General features: G+C 34.4%; 1 protein-coding gene across 1 annotated transcript; it reads right to left on the bottom strand.

Moving 5' to 3' along the window:
* Positions 1-15,222: 15,222 nt before the first annotated feature.
* On the bottom strand, positions 15,223-17,536 carry LOC141486346 (uncharacterized). The gene is made up of 2 exons (XM_074184152.1): positions 17,103-17,536; positions 15,223-15,997 (listed from the first exon to the last, which is right to left on the bottom strand). The coding sequence occupies exons 1-2, from the start codon at positions 17,284-17,286 to the stop codon at positions 15,360-15,362; spliced, it is 822 nt and encodes a 273-aa protein (XP_074040253.1). The 5' UTR covers positions 17,287-17,536; the 3' UTR covers positions 15,223-15,359.
* Between the last annotated feature and the right edge of the window lie 423 nt (positions 17,537-17,959).

Genomic DNA, 17,959 nt, shown 5'->3' with positions numbered 1-17,959 from the left:
ATATCATATCAAGCGGTTCATATCAAAACGCGACGGAATGTGGCTGCTCATAGTTTAGAAGTTCAACTGAGTATACCTCGAACTTCATTGTTTAAGAACTTCTTCATTTGGAGAGCGGCGTTTATGTGAAATAAACGAACGTTTTTCCAAATGAATTTAATCTCAAGCGATTCATATCCAACGTGAATCCCTACTTTCGCACAGGCACCGCTCTTTAAGGATTTTCCTGTAGTGCTTGTGTTTTGCCCTTAAAAAAAGGTGATAAGTGGTTTCAACGTTTCACAAACAGAGACAGCACGTTGGATTACCCGACAGTTCCAAGTCTGAAGTTTTCTTCATCAGCTCACCAAGCGAACTTGGTTGTTGAACATGTTTTGTTTAGGCGATGAAACCTATCCAGCACCTTCCGTCGCAATGGACCAACTGCCACTACTTTCTAGCCCAGTGTAGCCAGGAATCCAGATCATCGACAGATTGTTACCTTTTTATACTCAATATGGAATTTTGCAGTGCCATGCCAATTTTTAGATTCTCAATGGCATCGGTTATCGTCTGAAAGAAGATCGTATAAGACCCTAGGCAATGGTGTACTTTGAAGTTTCGGGACAAGACAATTGTCTTACCATATCTTCAACACCGTGTTTAGATGAAATTATAAAAATACACATTCATACGGTTAGTTAATTAAATCCCAGCGATAAAAATTCCATATGGGGATATTTTCACAAGAGAAAAGTTTTTCGAGAAATTTGTTTTAGGTGAAATTAAGATTTTCCCGGAAAGGTTCATAATGATGAAAAAGTAGAAAGTCAAAAATCATTTTTCCCAAAAAACTGTTCTCTGCTGAAAATATCCACAGTCAAATGTTGAATCAAATCGTGTTAAATTAAGTATAGATGAGTAATTAAAAGAACTTACTTAAAATTATACCTGTGGGAGGAAAAAGTGACCGCTCGTGAACCACTCATGCATAAAGAAATTATGTGGGCGTCTTTCTCGAAATCTCAGACTGACAGACATCCAACATGACATAAGGAACCAGTTACTTCACCCCGAACGAGATTGAGTTCGTTTTTCGGATAACGTCAAAAAAACCGATCCGGTAGACACGAAACACTATCGTAATCCTCATTTTCGATTAATTCTCACTTTATTAGCGCGAAGGTCGTGTCGGATAAGAAACGGTCCCTTCCTCTGATAGTGGATATTCTCCAGAGCCACCTGTTCCACTCTCGGCTCCAATGAACTGCGGCCGGACGTGCAGAGAAAGCGGAGGCGGTGGAAGATTAGTCGAGCGGCACGACACAAACATAAAACTGACAAACGTATGCATTACAGAAGGCAAAGAAATGATTCGATTGCGCCGCTATAAAAAGTTTAAACATTATTCGCTTTGGAAAGAATGATGTTTCAATAAAATGAGTGGTTGAAAATGGTTCATTACTATTATTTTCCCAAACAGAGGTTGGTTGTCACATCCTGAACCAGTTCGAAGAGCGTGGCACCTCAACAGGCTACTATTTCTCACAACTGAGAAGAAACTAATCATCGAGTTCAAAAATCGTTTGTCCTGAGGAGACAATCAAAAATTACAGCCTACTATATTTGTACAGCTAAGATTTGGTATGATTCGAAGAGTCGGGAGTAGGGAAAACTCATTTTACCAAAGTTCCTCATGAAGAATCATTAAGATAGAGAGTGGTTTGGGCAGAGTTAGAAGTCAATATTTCGTTATTTGTTTTAAAGTGAACCGTGAAACTCTGAAAGGACGTTGTCTCACCTTGATGTTTCAGGAGGAGTGCATCAGACCCTCAGTATCTCCTCAAAACCCAAAGCAATATCGGTACCGTGTCTGTATCGGTACCGATGTCCTAGAAGCCACGTTTTATTAAAATGATGGGGTTTTAGGTGGATCGTGACAGGCCCTGCGACATGATGAACCTCCATACATATCAACTACGATAAACTAAGGAGCTACAAACATCACCCTGCACAACATGATAAATTTCATAATTTCCAACTCAAGCCTTCTTGATTTGAGAAAAGCAGAGGTCAGGTTCTTGCAGAAGCCAAGGTTTTCATCATTTATACCTTACATGAGTTCCAGCTTGAACAAATACACATCTTCATCAGTCATGGCTGCATTACCGAAAAAGCATTCAAGCTATGAGGAGGATAATTGTGAAATACACTTTTGACACTGCTTGTTACCTCTTTGATTCGTGATCGAAGGCAGTTATAAACTCTTCAGACGTGTATCATAAGTTGTAATGCTTCATGAGCTGAAATTAGTCCTTATTTGAAATATCCAAACATTTGCAGCCCTGCTGCTAAGGGTACTTCAAAGCTGCTTGATTCTACACAGAAAAGAGTTATATGAAGTATTTGAATTGTGGAATTGGCCGCGGTGGTAGTGCGCCCGACTCACGATCGGACGATCGTGGGTTCGATTTCGGCCTCGACCAGATATTTTTCTAGAGAGAATTTATCTGGTTGAATCGGGGATAATTCTGCAACCGTATTAGGAATCACACGTTAAAAGATAAGACCCCGTTAGTCCTCAGCTCGCACAAGTTTCTCAACTTCTGAAAGTTGTCGTTCGTGTGGTGGCGACATCTGATTAACGGAAAAACAGATTTTAAACAGATTTTGAACAGATTTTTTTAAACTTAGCCCAACAGGGATGAACTGATTTGCCCAACAGGCGGGAATCATCTTATGAAGACAGTACGCGTCCCCTCTGTTTCAGAGCTTTGTTCCTGTCCTGCTACGGATCGAATCAGGTTTTCAGAGTTTGGAGATCACTTTGGAGATCACCCACTTTATGAGTTGATTGGTTATGACAAGGTGAACTCATTTGGTTGAGTTTGAAAAGATATGTCATAGTGCAGAGTCGAAAAAACCTACTCACTTCGGATCTAACCTCCCCTAACCCGCTTGATTCTACTGTCTAAAGTATTCGAAAAGTATACTCTTTCATTTGAAGAAACTTCCATCGATATGAAATGTAGAAAATATATATCATGAAACCTATTATGAATTTTTCTATTGAAATTTAATATTTTTTTGAAGTCACTGAAAACGAGAGAAGATCAAGTGGCCACCACTAGTCTCACTTCATCCTGTTTCTGAAAGCAGATTCAAGTAAGGTAAGGATGATCTAGAAATGCCAATTTTTGGATTTTTCTACCATAACTATAACCTATAACCTATCCCGCGTAGTTGAAAAGGGCAACAGGGTTATGGCCTAAGTTACTTTCCGTAAAAAACTCCTAATAATTACCTTACTGATAACTACTATGATGACTAGTCAGATATTAGCTAAATTCTAATTGTTACAATTCCATATTCATTGAATTTATTGAATCAAGTCAATTTAAAATTATCTCAAATGGCAGATTACCCCCCAATGAAAAACTAGAAATAATAACATTTGAAGCGGGTTCTGTATGCAATGAAATTTCACATATACATCAATTTCTACTTCTAGAAATTCCCAACGACGAAACAAAAATGTACCGCTCGCCTAAATTGAAGTATAAGACGTTATTCCATTTGAGAATTATTTACTCTCGGTCACAGGGAAACTATTATTATGTAGTTACTTATTAAATGAATCGAGAAAACGAAAGGAGGACTTGTTCGACAGGCAATCGCCTTTTCAAGGGGTTTGGTAATTTGTTTGATCTGTGAAGAATGTTGATTGTTCCCGATGATCGCCATGAAGGTGCATAAAAGGTGTGTTGGACAAATATTGTTGCACAGACGTTCTTACTGAAAGATTTGAACATCAGCCTAACGCTATTCATAAATTGACATACTGGATGTCACTAGGGAAAGTACGAAAACATCTAGAATATCTTAAACGGTTTCAACATATTTACATCGTCCATACGAATATTTTAAATGGATGTAGCTGCGTTTAAAATATTTAAAATCATTGCCAGTAGATGCAGCAAATAAATCATTTTGTTGAATGATTATCAATATAGTAACAGTTTTTCTCATTCGAATCTGTCTGTCAATATTTTCCTTCCTAGGGCGTCGTCTGATTTGTCTATTTCCTTAAAGTCTTCGAAAGAACTGCATTCTCATAGGTTTATAGAATTTTCTCCCATGATTCATCATTGCAACATTTATGCTCTCCAAATTGATTTGTATTGGGTTTTTTAAAGTTTTCCAGCAAGAGACAAGAGTTTGGTGTCGAATGGATCAGGATTTTATAAGTTGTCATGTGATTTATGTCCGTTGATTTATATAGTTCAAACTAGAAGAACATTCATGCAATTTGAATCATGAATTGAAAATTCCCATTTCTAAAAGAGACGTTTAAAATGTAACCTTTTGAGGAGTAATGGAAATTATCACATTTAAAAATTTACAATAAATAATGAACGATCAAATTGATTTGATCGTTGCTCTTCCTACCAATTAACTATACTCAGTCCATCTAGAAAAGTTATTCTCTTTTTTTATCTCGCTTTTATTAGCTTCACTTGTATGTTTGTTGGTAACCGACTCCTTTGGACTCGATTTTGACTAAAATTAAACAGACAGATTTATTTTAAACTTTGTACACTTACCAAGAACTGGTGACCATTCAATAATTTCATAAGTTCATCTCATTATCCTGATCAGGATCGCCAGGATTAAAAAATGTCTTCACACAGTGGGAGCAAGTGAGACAACCACAATGTCTGCGCAAGCGTAGGTATATATTCTATATTGAAACAAATGGGCTTGAAATAGCAAGCCAAACTGAAAAGTGGAAATAAATGCTACGGACGATATTCACGCACCTGATATAGGTTAAAATATTGTTCATTTCTTCGTTGATAGTCCTTTTGTGACGACCTTTTTTCCATTCGGGGCTTTAGTTGTCTTCTAGCCAAAGTCTGTTCTACTAGCTGTTTGGAGTGACAATTATGCCGAAGATCCAGGCACATTAGCAAATAAAATCGCAAGGGACACTTGCAGCCCGTCCAAAAAGGACGGGCTGAACAGGAGTATATTCAAATTGACCATAGTAATTAGCATTCATCACGAAGATCAAGAAAGGAATTACCACTTCTGAGAATCTCCTAGATGGAAGCAACAACTAGAAAGGATAAAAATATAGGTGGAAGTTGAACTTATTCTGGATAGACGCACCTACAGAAATGCATTGAGGGATGACATCACATATCACATGTATCTTTGGTTTGATGGTCAAATAGGAAACAAGTCAATAGAAATTAATGAACCAAAAATAGTGCAAAGACGGTTTGAGACTAGTGGAAGCGGGAATAATGACACTGACAGCATTGGATACATTGTTGAACATGTAAGTTTCATAGCTTGTAGTAACGAAAGAGGAAAGAGTGGGGCAAGTTTTCAAACTATATCCATTTTCAAGGTAGAAATTTATGCAACCTTGTAATACTCAAAGTATATCAATTTGAAGCTCTCGCGAAATGAGGAGATCAATATATTTAAGAGCAGCCAGGCCGCATTTAGAGCATGAAGAGACATCGAAACAAGTCTCGAAATGCTGTGGAGAACTGAATGGATTGACTGGATGTCAAGACATCACAGGCAATAAAGCGATGATTATGCTAAAGCCGGATTACAGAGGTACCGAAATCTTCACTAAGGGGCCAGCCAGATTAATAAATCTTTCAATAAGAATCTGAGAAAGTATTGGGAAAATGTTAACTGGAAATACGGAAAAACTACTGCGACAAATCAAAAATGTTCTCAGAGGAATAACGAAACTACATATTGGACACTGTCATTTGAGAGAACACTGAAGCATAATAGGCGAGCAAATCATGAACAGTCTGAAATTCGTCTAGAAAAATATGATAAACATTCAACAAATAACAGGTATAAAACGAAATTTTCTGAATATAAATATCGAAGTGTTTTCTATAAACCTGCAGTAAGCAGCAAATAATGATATTGATATTCAACCAAATTTTATAAAAACTCGGCAGTTGACCTATTTTGTAACCAAAATTGATATACAGTATTGAAAATTTTTTAATCACCCTAATCAAGGAATTGAATAAGTTACTGCATGGGATTGATGGTAATGATTCGTTTTGTTATACATACTGAGTATGTTGTTCATTCGAGATTCTAATTAGAATTGATGTTTCTGCTTAACATGTGTTGTAGAAGTTTCAGTAAGGGAAGACGAAGGCACCGATTTAATGAACGATAATGGCCGGAAGAATAGGGTGGGAAGGATCTCGTTCATGAAATATTCCTGAATGATATTGAGTTTTTTACTACCGATTTCAAAGAAAAAAGGTTCGGATGAAAACATTATCGTCGGCGAAGTATTTGCTTTTAGATTTTATCCATTAGTGGTAGTCAGTTGCTCATTAGAGCGACAAAAAGTTCAATTAAGTCTTGAATGTAGATTTATAGTTTAAGCTTCCTGTAGCATTTCACTAATGAGGCAGATGTGCGACGAAACTGATGGATAGGTTTACATGAGAAATGTAATGAAATATTTCGTATCATCTAAAAACAAAACTAGCTTCACAGAGGAAATCATGAATGATTTCATACACTTACTGAACATTATTTATTATCATTCTCTTAAATGCATGGAAAAAATTATAAAGTTGAAAGCTGGACAGCTTTAACAGAGTTTTAGTGTGACTAATATCATTATACCAAGATGAAAATAGAGCATCGGAGAGCAACTGTTTCGACCCGCCATAGTGGACCTAACTAGAGTTAGATCACGAACGCCTTTGTTTATGGGCTCTCGTTTCATCTAGTTGCCTTGCAGTGAAAGCTGAAGTGAATCTCGTTTGGTGGTCAATGTAGAAGTTTGGCTTTGCAACGGAGTACCTTGGATAACCTCTTTTATGTTTCATATTCGTGGATTGATTCTTCTATCGATTTCATTGAGGGTGTGAGGAAAGATAACGCATCTAGTCACTTTAGATCTATAATTGATTGAAATTAACATAAATCGGTCGCGCTGACAAGCGCGAGTTTGAATTAGTTTCTGAATCTTTGATGAAAAAATAAAAAAAATGTGAAATCAGTGAATGTTTCGATAAAACTCAAAGGTGAACATTTTGAAGTGATAACTTCTTATGGGAGGGTGAAGCGCTTCGTTGTCTATAACGCGTAACGGCACCAGTTTGTCTGGCTTCCTTTTCTCTCACGCTTACATCAGCGAAAGTCAGGCTCCTCCTCTCTCGTCGGACAGACGTTCAGTATTTAGTGTGCGTTAGACATATACTGTTGACATAGTTATAAAAGTCTAACCAGGAAAGAACGCAATATACTTTTATAATGTGAAACGTGGCTTAAAAATTGTGATACTAATTTTTTGTATGTACATTATTAGTGTCAATATTCATTCCTACCCAAGTAACAATTGGCTTATGGTAGCTATAATATATGTACATACAGAAAATAATCAATAAAAGAATAATAACCTTTCCTCACATTATCACATTAAGATACATAGAATTCAAGTAATATCCTAGGCTTTTCTCTAAACAATTTTAATACTAAATAGTTAAATTTAGATTAGTTTAAGTTATCAAGTTTTTTTATTACCAATATTTGTGGCAACTCACTTGATATCGAAAAAAGAGATGAAACGTATCTATTTTTCTGGACATTATAGTATTTTTCCATGTAATACGTCTTCTAGGAATATCATGCACTAGGTAGGAACACCGCAATCTTAACAATTCATTAGTTTCTCAATGTTGTCGAGAAGTTGTGAACAACGAATATATTGATAAATTGTCGGAAGATTAGAATTCAAATGTTGGGTAATTCCTTTGAAAAATTCTATATAGAGGAAAGAATTATGACTTTCTCCCACTTAACAATGGAATCCTTTATTTATTTTAATCACTTTTGTCTGCAATAAGCAACATATTGACAAATTGTCATATCTCCTTCGATGATCATCTATGAAGAAGAACAATTGTTGCGCATCAATTCTTTCAAATAACGATTTTGCTGTTAATATGCTCTAAAAACAATACTGATTACAAAACCTTTTCTTTTGGTACCCCCGTTCTTATCTCAAGATGTTCAGTAATGATATTGATAATGATAATTACTAATAAAGTTAGTGTTGATTGACGAATACTAAATTAATATCAATTGTTCATGATTACTTGCTGATTTAGTAATATAGTTCTTCATGGAACTGAATTTTTTCTTTGTTATTCAAATAAATTGATAGAGTGTTTGACAGTACATAAAAATATTTAATAGTGATACTACAGTATGTGATTATTTTTATATTCAACAAAGAACTTTTTAATACTTCCTTCCTTAAAGTCCTGCTTTATCGTTGTGGTGAGCGATACTTTTTACGGAAATTAATGTATAGTACCGGTTGTAAAAATCCCCGATTACGGGGTTTTACAATGAGTAAGTACATATTTTCAAATAATTTTGAGGATATAGCAAACTGGCAATTGAATATTCTGGAAGATGTATGTAAGGAACAGAGTAAAGTCAAGAGTTTCATATCTGAGCATTTAGAAAATTTTCAACTCCTCAAATGAAAAAGTGAATAATGTCAACTAAAACATACGAGTCTTGACAAGAAATTATTTTAATAGAATTTCTAAGAAAACAAGTGATTCAGGTTAGGCTATACTCACAAAATATATTTCGGAACTTTTATTCCACCTCAGTTCACCTCGAACAATATCAATACTATATAAAACTATTGGATTCGATATAATAATAATAATATATAATAATGAGTTTATTCACCATAATGATAACAACAAAAATATTATAAAATAGGGGTGAACAAATTCATGAATGACGATTTATTCATTTAAACTCGGCTGCAAACTCTCTTCATTCATTCATTCAAAAGATCTGTTAATATGATAAATATAAATATAACTGTTTCAATGATTGAAATTGATATAGTTATTAACGTTACAAGGCCGATATGTAGCAAATAACGGATGAGGTTGTGTGTGTATATGAGGATTGGTATTGGAGTTATTCATTTGTCACAGAGTGTTAGATATGGGTACTCAGTCATATAATTATTTTACTTTTTATCACAAACCTAATCAGTGCATCACAGATCAACTTGTTTTCTATTGCTAGAAGGCTTGTGATGTTTACCGGGAGTTGGATATAGAGTGATGTAAGTCTGGACAGTAGGTTTTGTGTTTTTTGAACATGGTTTTTACATGCAAATGATAATTGGTTCAAATCGGCTACAGAGTCATCATCACATGTACATAAGCTGGTATTGTGTGCGCCTATTCTAAATAAATGTGCGGGAAAACTTTCGTGATTGAGTTTGAGCTGTGTTACTGTGACGGCATACAACATTGGTACTGTATATAATTCAATATGTGAAATTGTCTGGGGAAGAATGGGGTGAATCAGAGTATAAGGATTATTAGATTTGATAGTACAGTTATGGCAATTATCTCGCCATTTGTCTTTTTTAATTTTTTTTTAAGTTAGCTATTAACTCTAGGGAGGTATATATATATATATATATATATATATATATATATATATATATATATATATATATATATATATATATATATATATATATATATATATATATATATATTGTTATGATAAGTTTTTTTATAAGATTATTGCAAAGTTAAAGATTTTCAAATTTTAATTAGTTAAAAGTTTACATTTATTTTAGTAGTTAAAATTTAAAGGTTTGTATTTATTTTGATAGTTCGATGTTAAAAGTTTTTCATATTATTATTAATTTGATGTTAAAAGTTCACATATTTTGTTAGTTCAGTGTTGAAAGTTTGTGAAAATCAAAGTTATTCTTAGATGTTTAATTTTATTAGAAAGCCAGATACTTTACCTTTATTCAAATTCTTATCTGTATAATTTGGAGTAATGTTCATGCCCAGATCAGGCAAAGTTGTGACTTATCAGTATTAGAGTATTTCAGATCATTTCCAAACAGCACAACTAACCAGAAACCATCAATCATAGGGATAAATACACTGAAAACAGTAAAGACATTAACACAACATAATAACATACAATAAAACAGATTTACACTACAAATTAATAACAAAAATTCAATTAACACTGACATTAGGAATTTTATCTGAAAAATGATAAGAACACTCAGTACATGATTTGGATGCAACTAAAGAGTAGCCAATCAGATTGATAAATTGAAAAGGAGGTGTTAACTTCTGAAAAATGATGAATTTTGGATTCAAAATTAGAAAAATTCAAAACAAAATGTGATGAAATGTAATCAAAATTAATCATTATTAGTATTAGTGAAAATTGGGAAACAGAAATCGTAAATATAATATGTGTGAACAGTGAAAAGTGTCAAAATTGAAGAAATTTCAAAATTATTGTGAGGAAGAGCAGTAGGCAGAAAAATTTTGTCTGGTTGCCAGGGGTGAATCAATAAGGAGAGTGGAGAGAAGCTTTTGAATTGTCCAGACGCGAATTTTTTTGAAGAGCTGTTAGAAATTAAAAAAGGGAAAAGAAAGAGAAAAGGCCGTTTTGCATGTTCTTATCAATATAAATCCATCAATAGGAGCCAAAGTATAAATAATAATAACAAGAAAGGATACTTACTGGAGATTTTAGAGTGTCTGGAAGAATTCAAAATTCCAATCAAGGGAAAACCAATCCAGGGAAGCTGTACCAGTTTTGAGGTATTACAATATTATTTATAATTCCCAATCCATAAGAAGAATACATTTTTTTGAAAATTTTGAACAATTCATAACCTCCAAATCGAATCAAAAGTTTTCCAGTCACAAGGAACTTCCAGTGTGAAAATCACAACTTCTGAACTTTTATTTATCAACAAACTTCATCATTTTATTTACATGAACTATTATTGGATTTAATATTAGGAAAATTTGAAAAATTCACTGACATTTAGCACAGATATTTTTAGAATCGTTTCCCACGCACGAACCACAGACATCTTAAGTTTTCAAGTAACTAATTTGCCGTTACACGTGAATTTAACTGTACGGAACACAATTCTAAGAATATTTTTGTTTCAAATTTAACATTTACTGTAACAATTCTTAGCATAAGGTATTTTGGCGCAGTTTTAGGGTAATTTAAGTTTGGTTTGACAAAACATCTACAAAAATTTCACATTCATTATATTTTTTTAACTTTGAGACAAAGTTTTAATTTCAAAAACACAGACTTACAAAATTTTATTTATAACACCTTTCCAAGAACTCTACTCTGAGAAAGAGAGCTGCATGAGCTTCGATTGAGCTGAGCAACCTTGAAGAATAGAGGTAAGATTTAGAGGTAAGGACAGGTATCTGCCGGAGCACTAAGAATTTTGAAATCACAGAAAATTTTCAAATTATTTGAACTAACAGAATAACAATTAAGAATCAAATTAATTAAATTATACTCTTCTAATTTTATACATATATATATATATATATATATATATATATATATATATATATATATATATATATATATAATATATATTTTCTTTTTCACTTAAGTGGGTAGCTTCTTTAGCTGCGCGATCGACCAACTCATTGCTCATTATTTCTGCATGACCTTTCACCAAAACTAATGTAACTCTACCTTTGTGAGTCACTTTGGTGGATGAAACGTTAAAAGCACGTCCAGTATCTAACTCAGTTTTGGAGCCAACAGTGTACATAATTTCTACATTAGGCTTGTAGTCACTCAGCAAGGTTTTCATGAGGTTATTATTTACGCTAGGAGTTTCCGAATATTGGGGAATTAAGACAATAGGCTTGAGCACTATATTTTATAAGTTAAGATTATAAAGAGGAAACTTATCGTTTTTAGGCTAAGCTCCGATAGATTTCATCTCTATAAAGGCCTCTACAAGAGGTGGACTATTTTTTAACGGATGAGGTTGAATATTGTAATCCGAGGCGCAACTTAGCTGAAAATAATATTTTATCTGACAGCTCGACTTTCTGGTCTTTCATACACAGTAAAAAGGTCATTTGCGTATACCGAGTATAATGAAACTTGATGATGAGGTATTTGATAAGTCTGGGGATATTGTCAATGGATTCGACAAGTACTTCAGAAGTGTATACTTGGTTTCGGACGAGAATATGCTTCGTGAAAATTCTCATGATTCCGATTCAGATGACTTATACATTACTTTCTCTAAAATCGATATTGTTACTGCTTCAAAAAAATTAAGAAATAAACTCACCGCAGGCGTTGACAATGTTCCTAGTCTTGTGATAAAGGACTGTATCGACGTTCTCTCTATACCTCTAATAGGCGTATTCAACTGAATTTTCTCAACTTGTGCGTTTCCTCAGCAGTGGAAAACGGCTCGAATTTGTCTGATATTAAAAAAGGCACAAGCTACAGGGCAATTTAAATTTTATGTAACTTTTCTAAACTCTTCGAAATATGTGTGCAAAATGTTATGTACTCCCATATTAAAAAAGTTATTTCTCCTACTCAGCATGGTTTCGTATAACAAAGATCATGTATGACCAATCTTGCATGTTTAAATCAATATCTCTGTACGTACCTGGACAAGCAAAAACAAGTCGATGTTGTTTATTTAGACTTTCAAAAAGCCTTCGATCAAATAGACCATTATGTTCTTCTCAGCAAATTGACAAAATTGGGACTCTCTAACCAACTACTTACTCAAATTGAATCATATCTAGTTAACAGAAAACAATTCGTCGAATATGAATCTTTCAAATCGGCTCAGTACGTAGTTACATCTGGGGTACCACAAGGTTCTAATCTTGAACCTCTTTTGATTTTTAATTTTTATTAATGATTTGGCAACCTCTATAAATATCCCTAGCCCACTATTTGCAGACGACCTGAAACTATATTATAAAATCGACGACATTACTGACTGCCAACGTGTACAACATGAATTAGGTGCAATCAAACTTCGGTGTAATAATAATCGTCCACAACTAAACGTATCCAAATGTAAAATAATATTATTAACAACAAAAAAGCGAACTTTAATAGACGATTATTCAATCAACAATACTACAATCAACCGCGTACATGAGATGAAAGATCTTAGTATAACATACGACAGTAAATCAACATTTACAACACATATAAGGAATATGACTGCTGATGCAAATAGGATGCTTGGATTCATTTACAGAAATGGCAAAAACTTCAAAAGTATTGCCACCTTAAAATTGCTATATTTTGCATATGCCAGATCTAAGTTAGAGTATGGCTCTGTGTTATGGAATCCAGTGTACGACTATCAAAAACCATCAATTGAGATCGTGCAAAGGAAAGTCCTAAAATACTTATGTCTGAAAGTTGATGGTCAATACCCACGAGAGGCATCGATCATAACATTTGGTTGACACGATTTGATATGACGTCTTTGGAAAATAAGAGAGTTATCCTTGGTATAAAATTCTGGCATAAATTAATAAACAACAATATTGACAGTACGGTTCTTTTACCCGAGATCAATTTCTTAGTACCAAGAATTGAAGGTCGACACAATCTGAAATTCTATTGCGAAGCATCACGCACAAATTTTATGCTACGATTACCATTGAATTTCATGTGCAGTAGCTTCAATAAAATCTGTGAACATTGCGATATTAATTTCGATTCTGAACGCCTTGGTATCATGTATCCCCAATCACTTTTAACAATACTATAAATAACATTGTGCCTGTACTGCTACATTGCATGATTTGTAACTTTTTGTGTCATATACCCAATTTTTATTCCTCTTTGGAAATTCTACGTATACGAATATTTTATATATACTTTGTTTTAGCATTTACTTTTATACATTTCTATATTCCATTATTTTTAATATTTAATTCATATATACTCTGTAATAATAGCATTTCCTGTAACTGGGTACTCCTGTAGGAAATAAATCGTATTTTTTTACCGAATCCCTAATTTGCGTAGCATAGGTTAGTTTTCAAAATCGTACATCATATTAAAATTATTATCTGCAGAAATGTTATTTTCAGATTCATAAAATTATGTTTGTTGTTGAGACGAAAGTCTGATGAATACACACCAAAGAGGGCAAACATTTTTTCTGAAAAAGAAGTAACTAAGTTTTTGTTGGAGCCAGATAATCTTAATGGTCGCCGGCCGGTCAAAATCTTAACGGACGGAGGCTGTTAACATTAACTTTGCAATTGTCATCTGAATACCGTTAAATCAAAATAAAAGTATGGGATTACGAAAATAATTTTGACGTGTGTCTATTTACTTCATACGTTCATATAGCATGCTGTTGCTGTCTCTTGACACTAGTTTGAGAAGTGGAAAAAATAACTTGGTTAAAATCAACAAACAAGTATAGTTGACAATTGTTTTTCAATTAACAGAATATAATACCTTGAAGAGTAAGTCTGATGAAATTATCATTTGGTGTTTAAATATGATGTAGAACACTTGCACAGCAAGCTGTTTCCATTTTTTGCGATATTCCCAATAATCTTCAATGTTGAACATCTGCCAAGCTCAAGTACTTCAAGTCACATTTGTTTGCCTCTCCTTTGACATCTACGCCGAAAAAAAAAAATCATAATTTATACCTAATGCTAAACATGTTTTGTCATGACACTCGACCATAATTTTTCTCAAGATGATACATTACAAGGATGAATCATCACTAAAAGAGCTTATCCGAAACGTTTCAATGATTGTTTTCGGCAGCTACTGTGATTCTTTTGTTTGGCAGTGAGTAATGATGCCGGCTAGATTGTTTGTTAGGCCGTTTTCACACTAGCCGACACGACCCCGACCCGACACCGACCCGACACCTACCCGATTTGATGCCGACCTGATAAAATCGGATGTGCTTTCACATCAGACAGACAGTCGGTGGCAGTAATTCGACGTAGCAGCTCTGTGTTTTATAAACGTGAAAAAATGGCTGACAGACGTTTGTATTTGTTATATTTGTTGCATTTAAGATCTAAGAGGCGGAAATACATGAGGAAGTATTGGGTCCACCCGATCATTAAAGTTCGGTATGTAGAAGGCGCATTCTACACTCTATTTGAGAAATTAGCTTCGGAGGAAAAAAAGTTTTTTAATTTTTTCCGAATGAGTAATGCTACATTTGATTACTTAGTTGTGAACTTGCGTGATTCTATCAAGAAAGAAGACACCAAATTCCGAATGGCAATACCACCTGAAGAAATGTTGTCAGTAACATTAAGGTAAGTGGATTGTAAATATTAGTTCAACATCTTATTTGATGAAAACTTAATTTATGCTTTCAGATTACAAAAATTCCCAAAAAAAGTTACCTATACTTATTACATTGCTACAATGGTACTGTATTTCTTAATCTATGGTAATATCAATATTTGAGTATCAGCTTAGGTTTAAGGCCAAGCAGAACTTCCCATTTCATCATTTCGGAGGTAGACGGAATTACCAGATGAAACAAAGTCGTGGGTGCTTGGATAGTTAAAAGTGGAAAGAGCAGCTGAGCTTGGACGTGATCGTTTGTCTTTTATAGATTTAATAGCCCCCAGAAATTCCATATGAAGATCAAGTAATTCAGATTCGTTAAAGTCACGTATGTATGGCTTAAACGAGAGCAGCATTAACTCGTGATCAGTAGGTACATGTGCAGGCTTTTTAATTTCAGATAGAATTTCTTGCTCAATGAAGTCAGGTTCCCGTCTTTTCAAGTTTTTTCCAGGAGGTCTATTTACTTTCTTCTTTTGGTTAATAGATACGTTAGCACATATTACTTGTGAATCATTTGGAAGAATCGCATGATCATTTACCTCGGTTTCTGAGGGAGATAGAGGTTGAATTTGTGTATCACTTTCATCTTCTGGTTGCACAGCCTGAGTCAAGTTGTTTATGGTGTCATCTTTTTGGATTGATTTCAGTAGGTATTGCAAGTGTTCGGCGTACATATAACTCTTTTTTGCAGCTTGTCCACTTTTTGTTTTTTGAGAACGTATGAAAGCATCCCTTATGTTTTCCCATTTCTTCATTATGACATCGCCTGAAACAAGAATCATTTTGTAGTGTTATGCTTATCAAACAACTGTTTTGTTTTTCAAGCTGCGGGTAACAACTAGTTCTGTAATAATTTACCGTATTTATACCTGTATTATAGTTACATTTATTGTTACAGGTATCTGGCATCAGGAAACACATTGACAGATTTGCATTACACATTTAGGATTGGCATTTCTACATTAAGCAATATAATTAATATTGTATGCAGTAAAATATGGGACATATTTTGTGGCGAATACCTAAAAGAAATGAAACGGCAAGACTGGGAAGAAGTCGCAGACGAGTTTAAAAGAAAAGCAAATTTTCCAATGTGCCTAGGCGCGATAGACGGCAAGCACATTCGGATACAAAATTTTCCTCATGCTGGATCAGTGCATTTTAACTATAAAAAGTTTTATTCCATAGTACTGTTAGCTATTGTAGATGCTAACTACAAGTTTGTCTATGTTGATATCGGTGCATATGGTAAGGATTGTGACTCTTCCATTCTACAATGTACAGAATTTTGGAGAAAGTTAAGTCTTGGAGAACTAGACATTCCTCCGTCGAAGGGTCTTCCCCCAAAAGATATAAAAGTGCCACATGTTTTTCTTGGTGACAGTGCGTTTGCTATTCACGAACACATCTTGAAGGAGTTTTCAAGTAATAATATGAGTGTTAAGCAACGTGTTTTCAATTACAGACTACACCGAGCTCGCAGGTATGTTGAGTGTGCATTTGGCATCCTCAGCAACAAATGGAGGATCTTCCATAGACCTTTAAATGTTTCTAAACAGTTTTCCAAAAATATTGTCAAAGCTTGTGTGGTTTTACACAATATAGTTCGGTCGAGAGACGTGGGAGGACATGATGACGAAATGATAGTTCCAGGAACTCAATTCCAAAACCTAACCAGGAAGACGAAGGAAACAGGAAAAACCGGGAGAGGTGTTCGCACAACTTTTGCCAACTATTTTGTGAGTGATGAAGGCAAGTTACCTTGGCAGTTATCAAAAATCTAAGGCTATTATGAACTAATAGGATTCTTAACCAACAATGTACATAATGTACTAAACTAAAAAGGTACATTAAAAATTGTACGTACTTACCGACTTTTTTCTTTTCTTCCGTATTTAATGTGTCATATCCATCTTCTAGGTATTCAAATATTTCCTTCCAGCTCCTTTGACGAAGAATTTTATTTTTGTTTCCCTCATCACTTTTATCCCATAAACAAGGCTTTGATTCGACTAATTCAATCAGAGTTACTATGTCATACTTAAATACACTCATTTTAAAAACACTTCAGAACGAAGAACGAACAAACAACTAACAACCGGTGGCTAAATTATCGGGCCGATAGTAGTGGGGCAGGTGGTGCCCGCCGACATGGCGGCACCGATACCGACCCGACGCCGACATTTCGTCTAGTCTGAAAGCGCTCCCTTGTATTAAATGCTATGTTTACTCCAGTGTTGTCGGGCCGATGTCGGGCCGATATCGTGTCGGTGGTGTGTCGGCTAGTGTGAAAACGGCCTTAGGTGAGCAACCGTTAGATCCAGAAACAATGAATTTGGCAACAAGGCGAACGGAAGGCAGGTAGAGAGAACTCTTACAATTGTGATATTAAATGTGAAAAAAGTATTAATATTTCGAGTTATATGTTATCAGTCTCGGTTTGTTGAAGTTGAGATACATTAAACTACATACGAATCCTTTTAAATGATAGAATTCAGTAAATATGATTATTTTCCAACGAAAAAATACAATATTTGGTGACAGTTGGATAATTCGTATTAAACAAAAACGTTGATGAAAACTCAAATGTCAAAACAACTGAATATGGCTAAAAGAAGGATTTCGTGGAACGTTGATCCTAGAAAAAGACGCAAAATCAACAGGCATGAAGTATACGAGGAAACAGATTCTCAAATAAACAAATAAGCTTTTAGGAAAAAAGCTAATG

This window comes from Leptinotarsa decemlineata, unplaced genomic scaffold (assembly GCF_025532065.1).
Source record: "Leptinotarsa decemlineata unplaced genomic scaffold, Ldec_3_MD MMD2_tig00026354_RagTag_RagTag, whole genome shotgun sequence".
Taxonomy (NCBI): Eukaryota; Metazoa; Arthropoda; class Insecta; order Coleoptera; family Chrysomelidae; genus Leptinotarsa; species Leptinotarsa decemlineata.
Note: the sequence above shows the minus strand (reverse complement) of the source record. Positions and strands in the feature narration are given on the sequence as shown.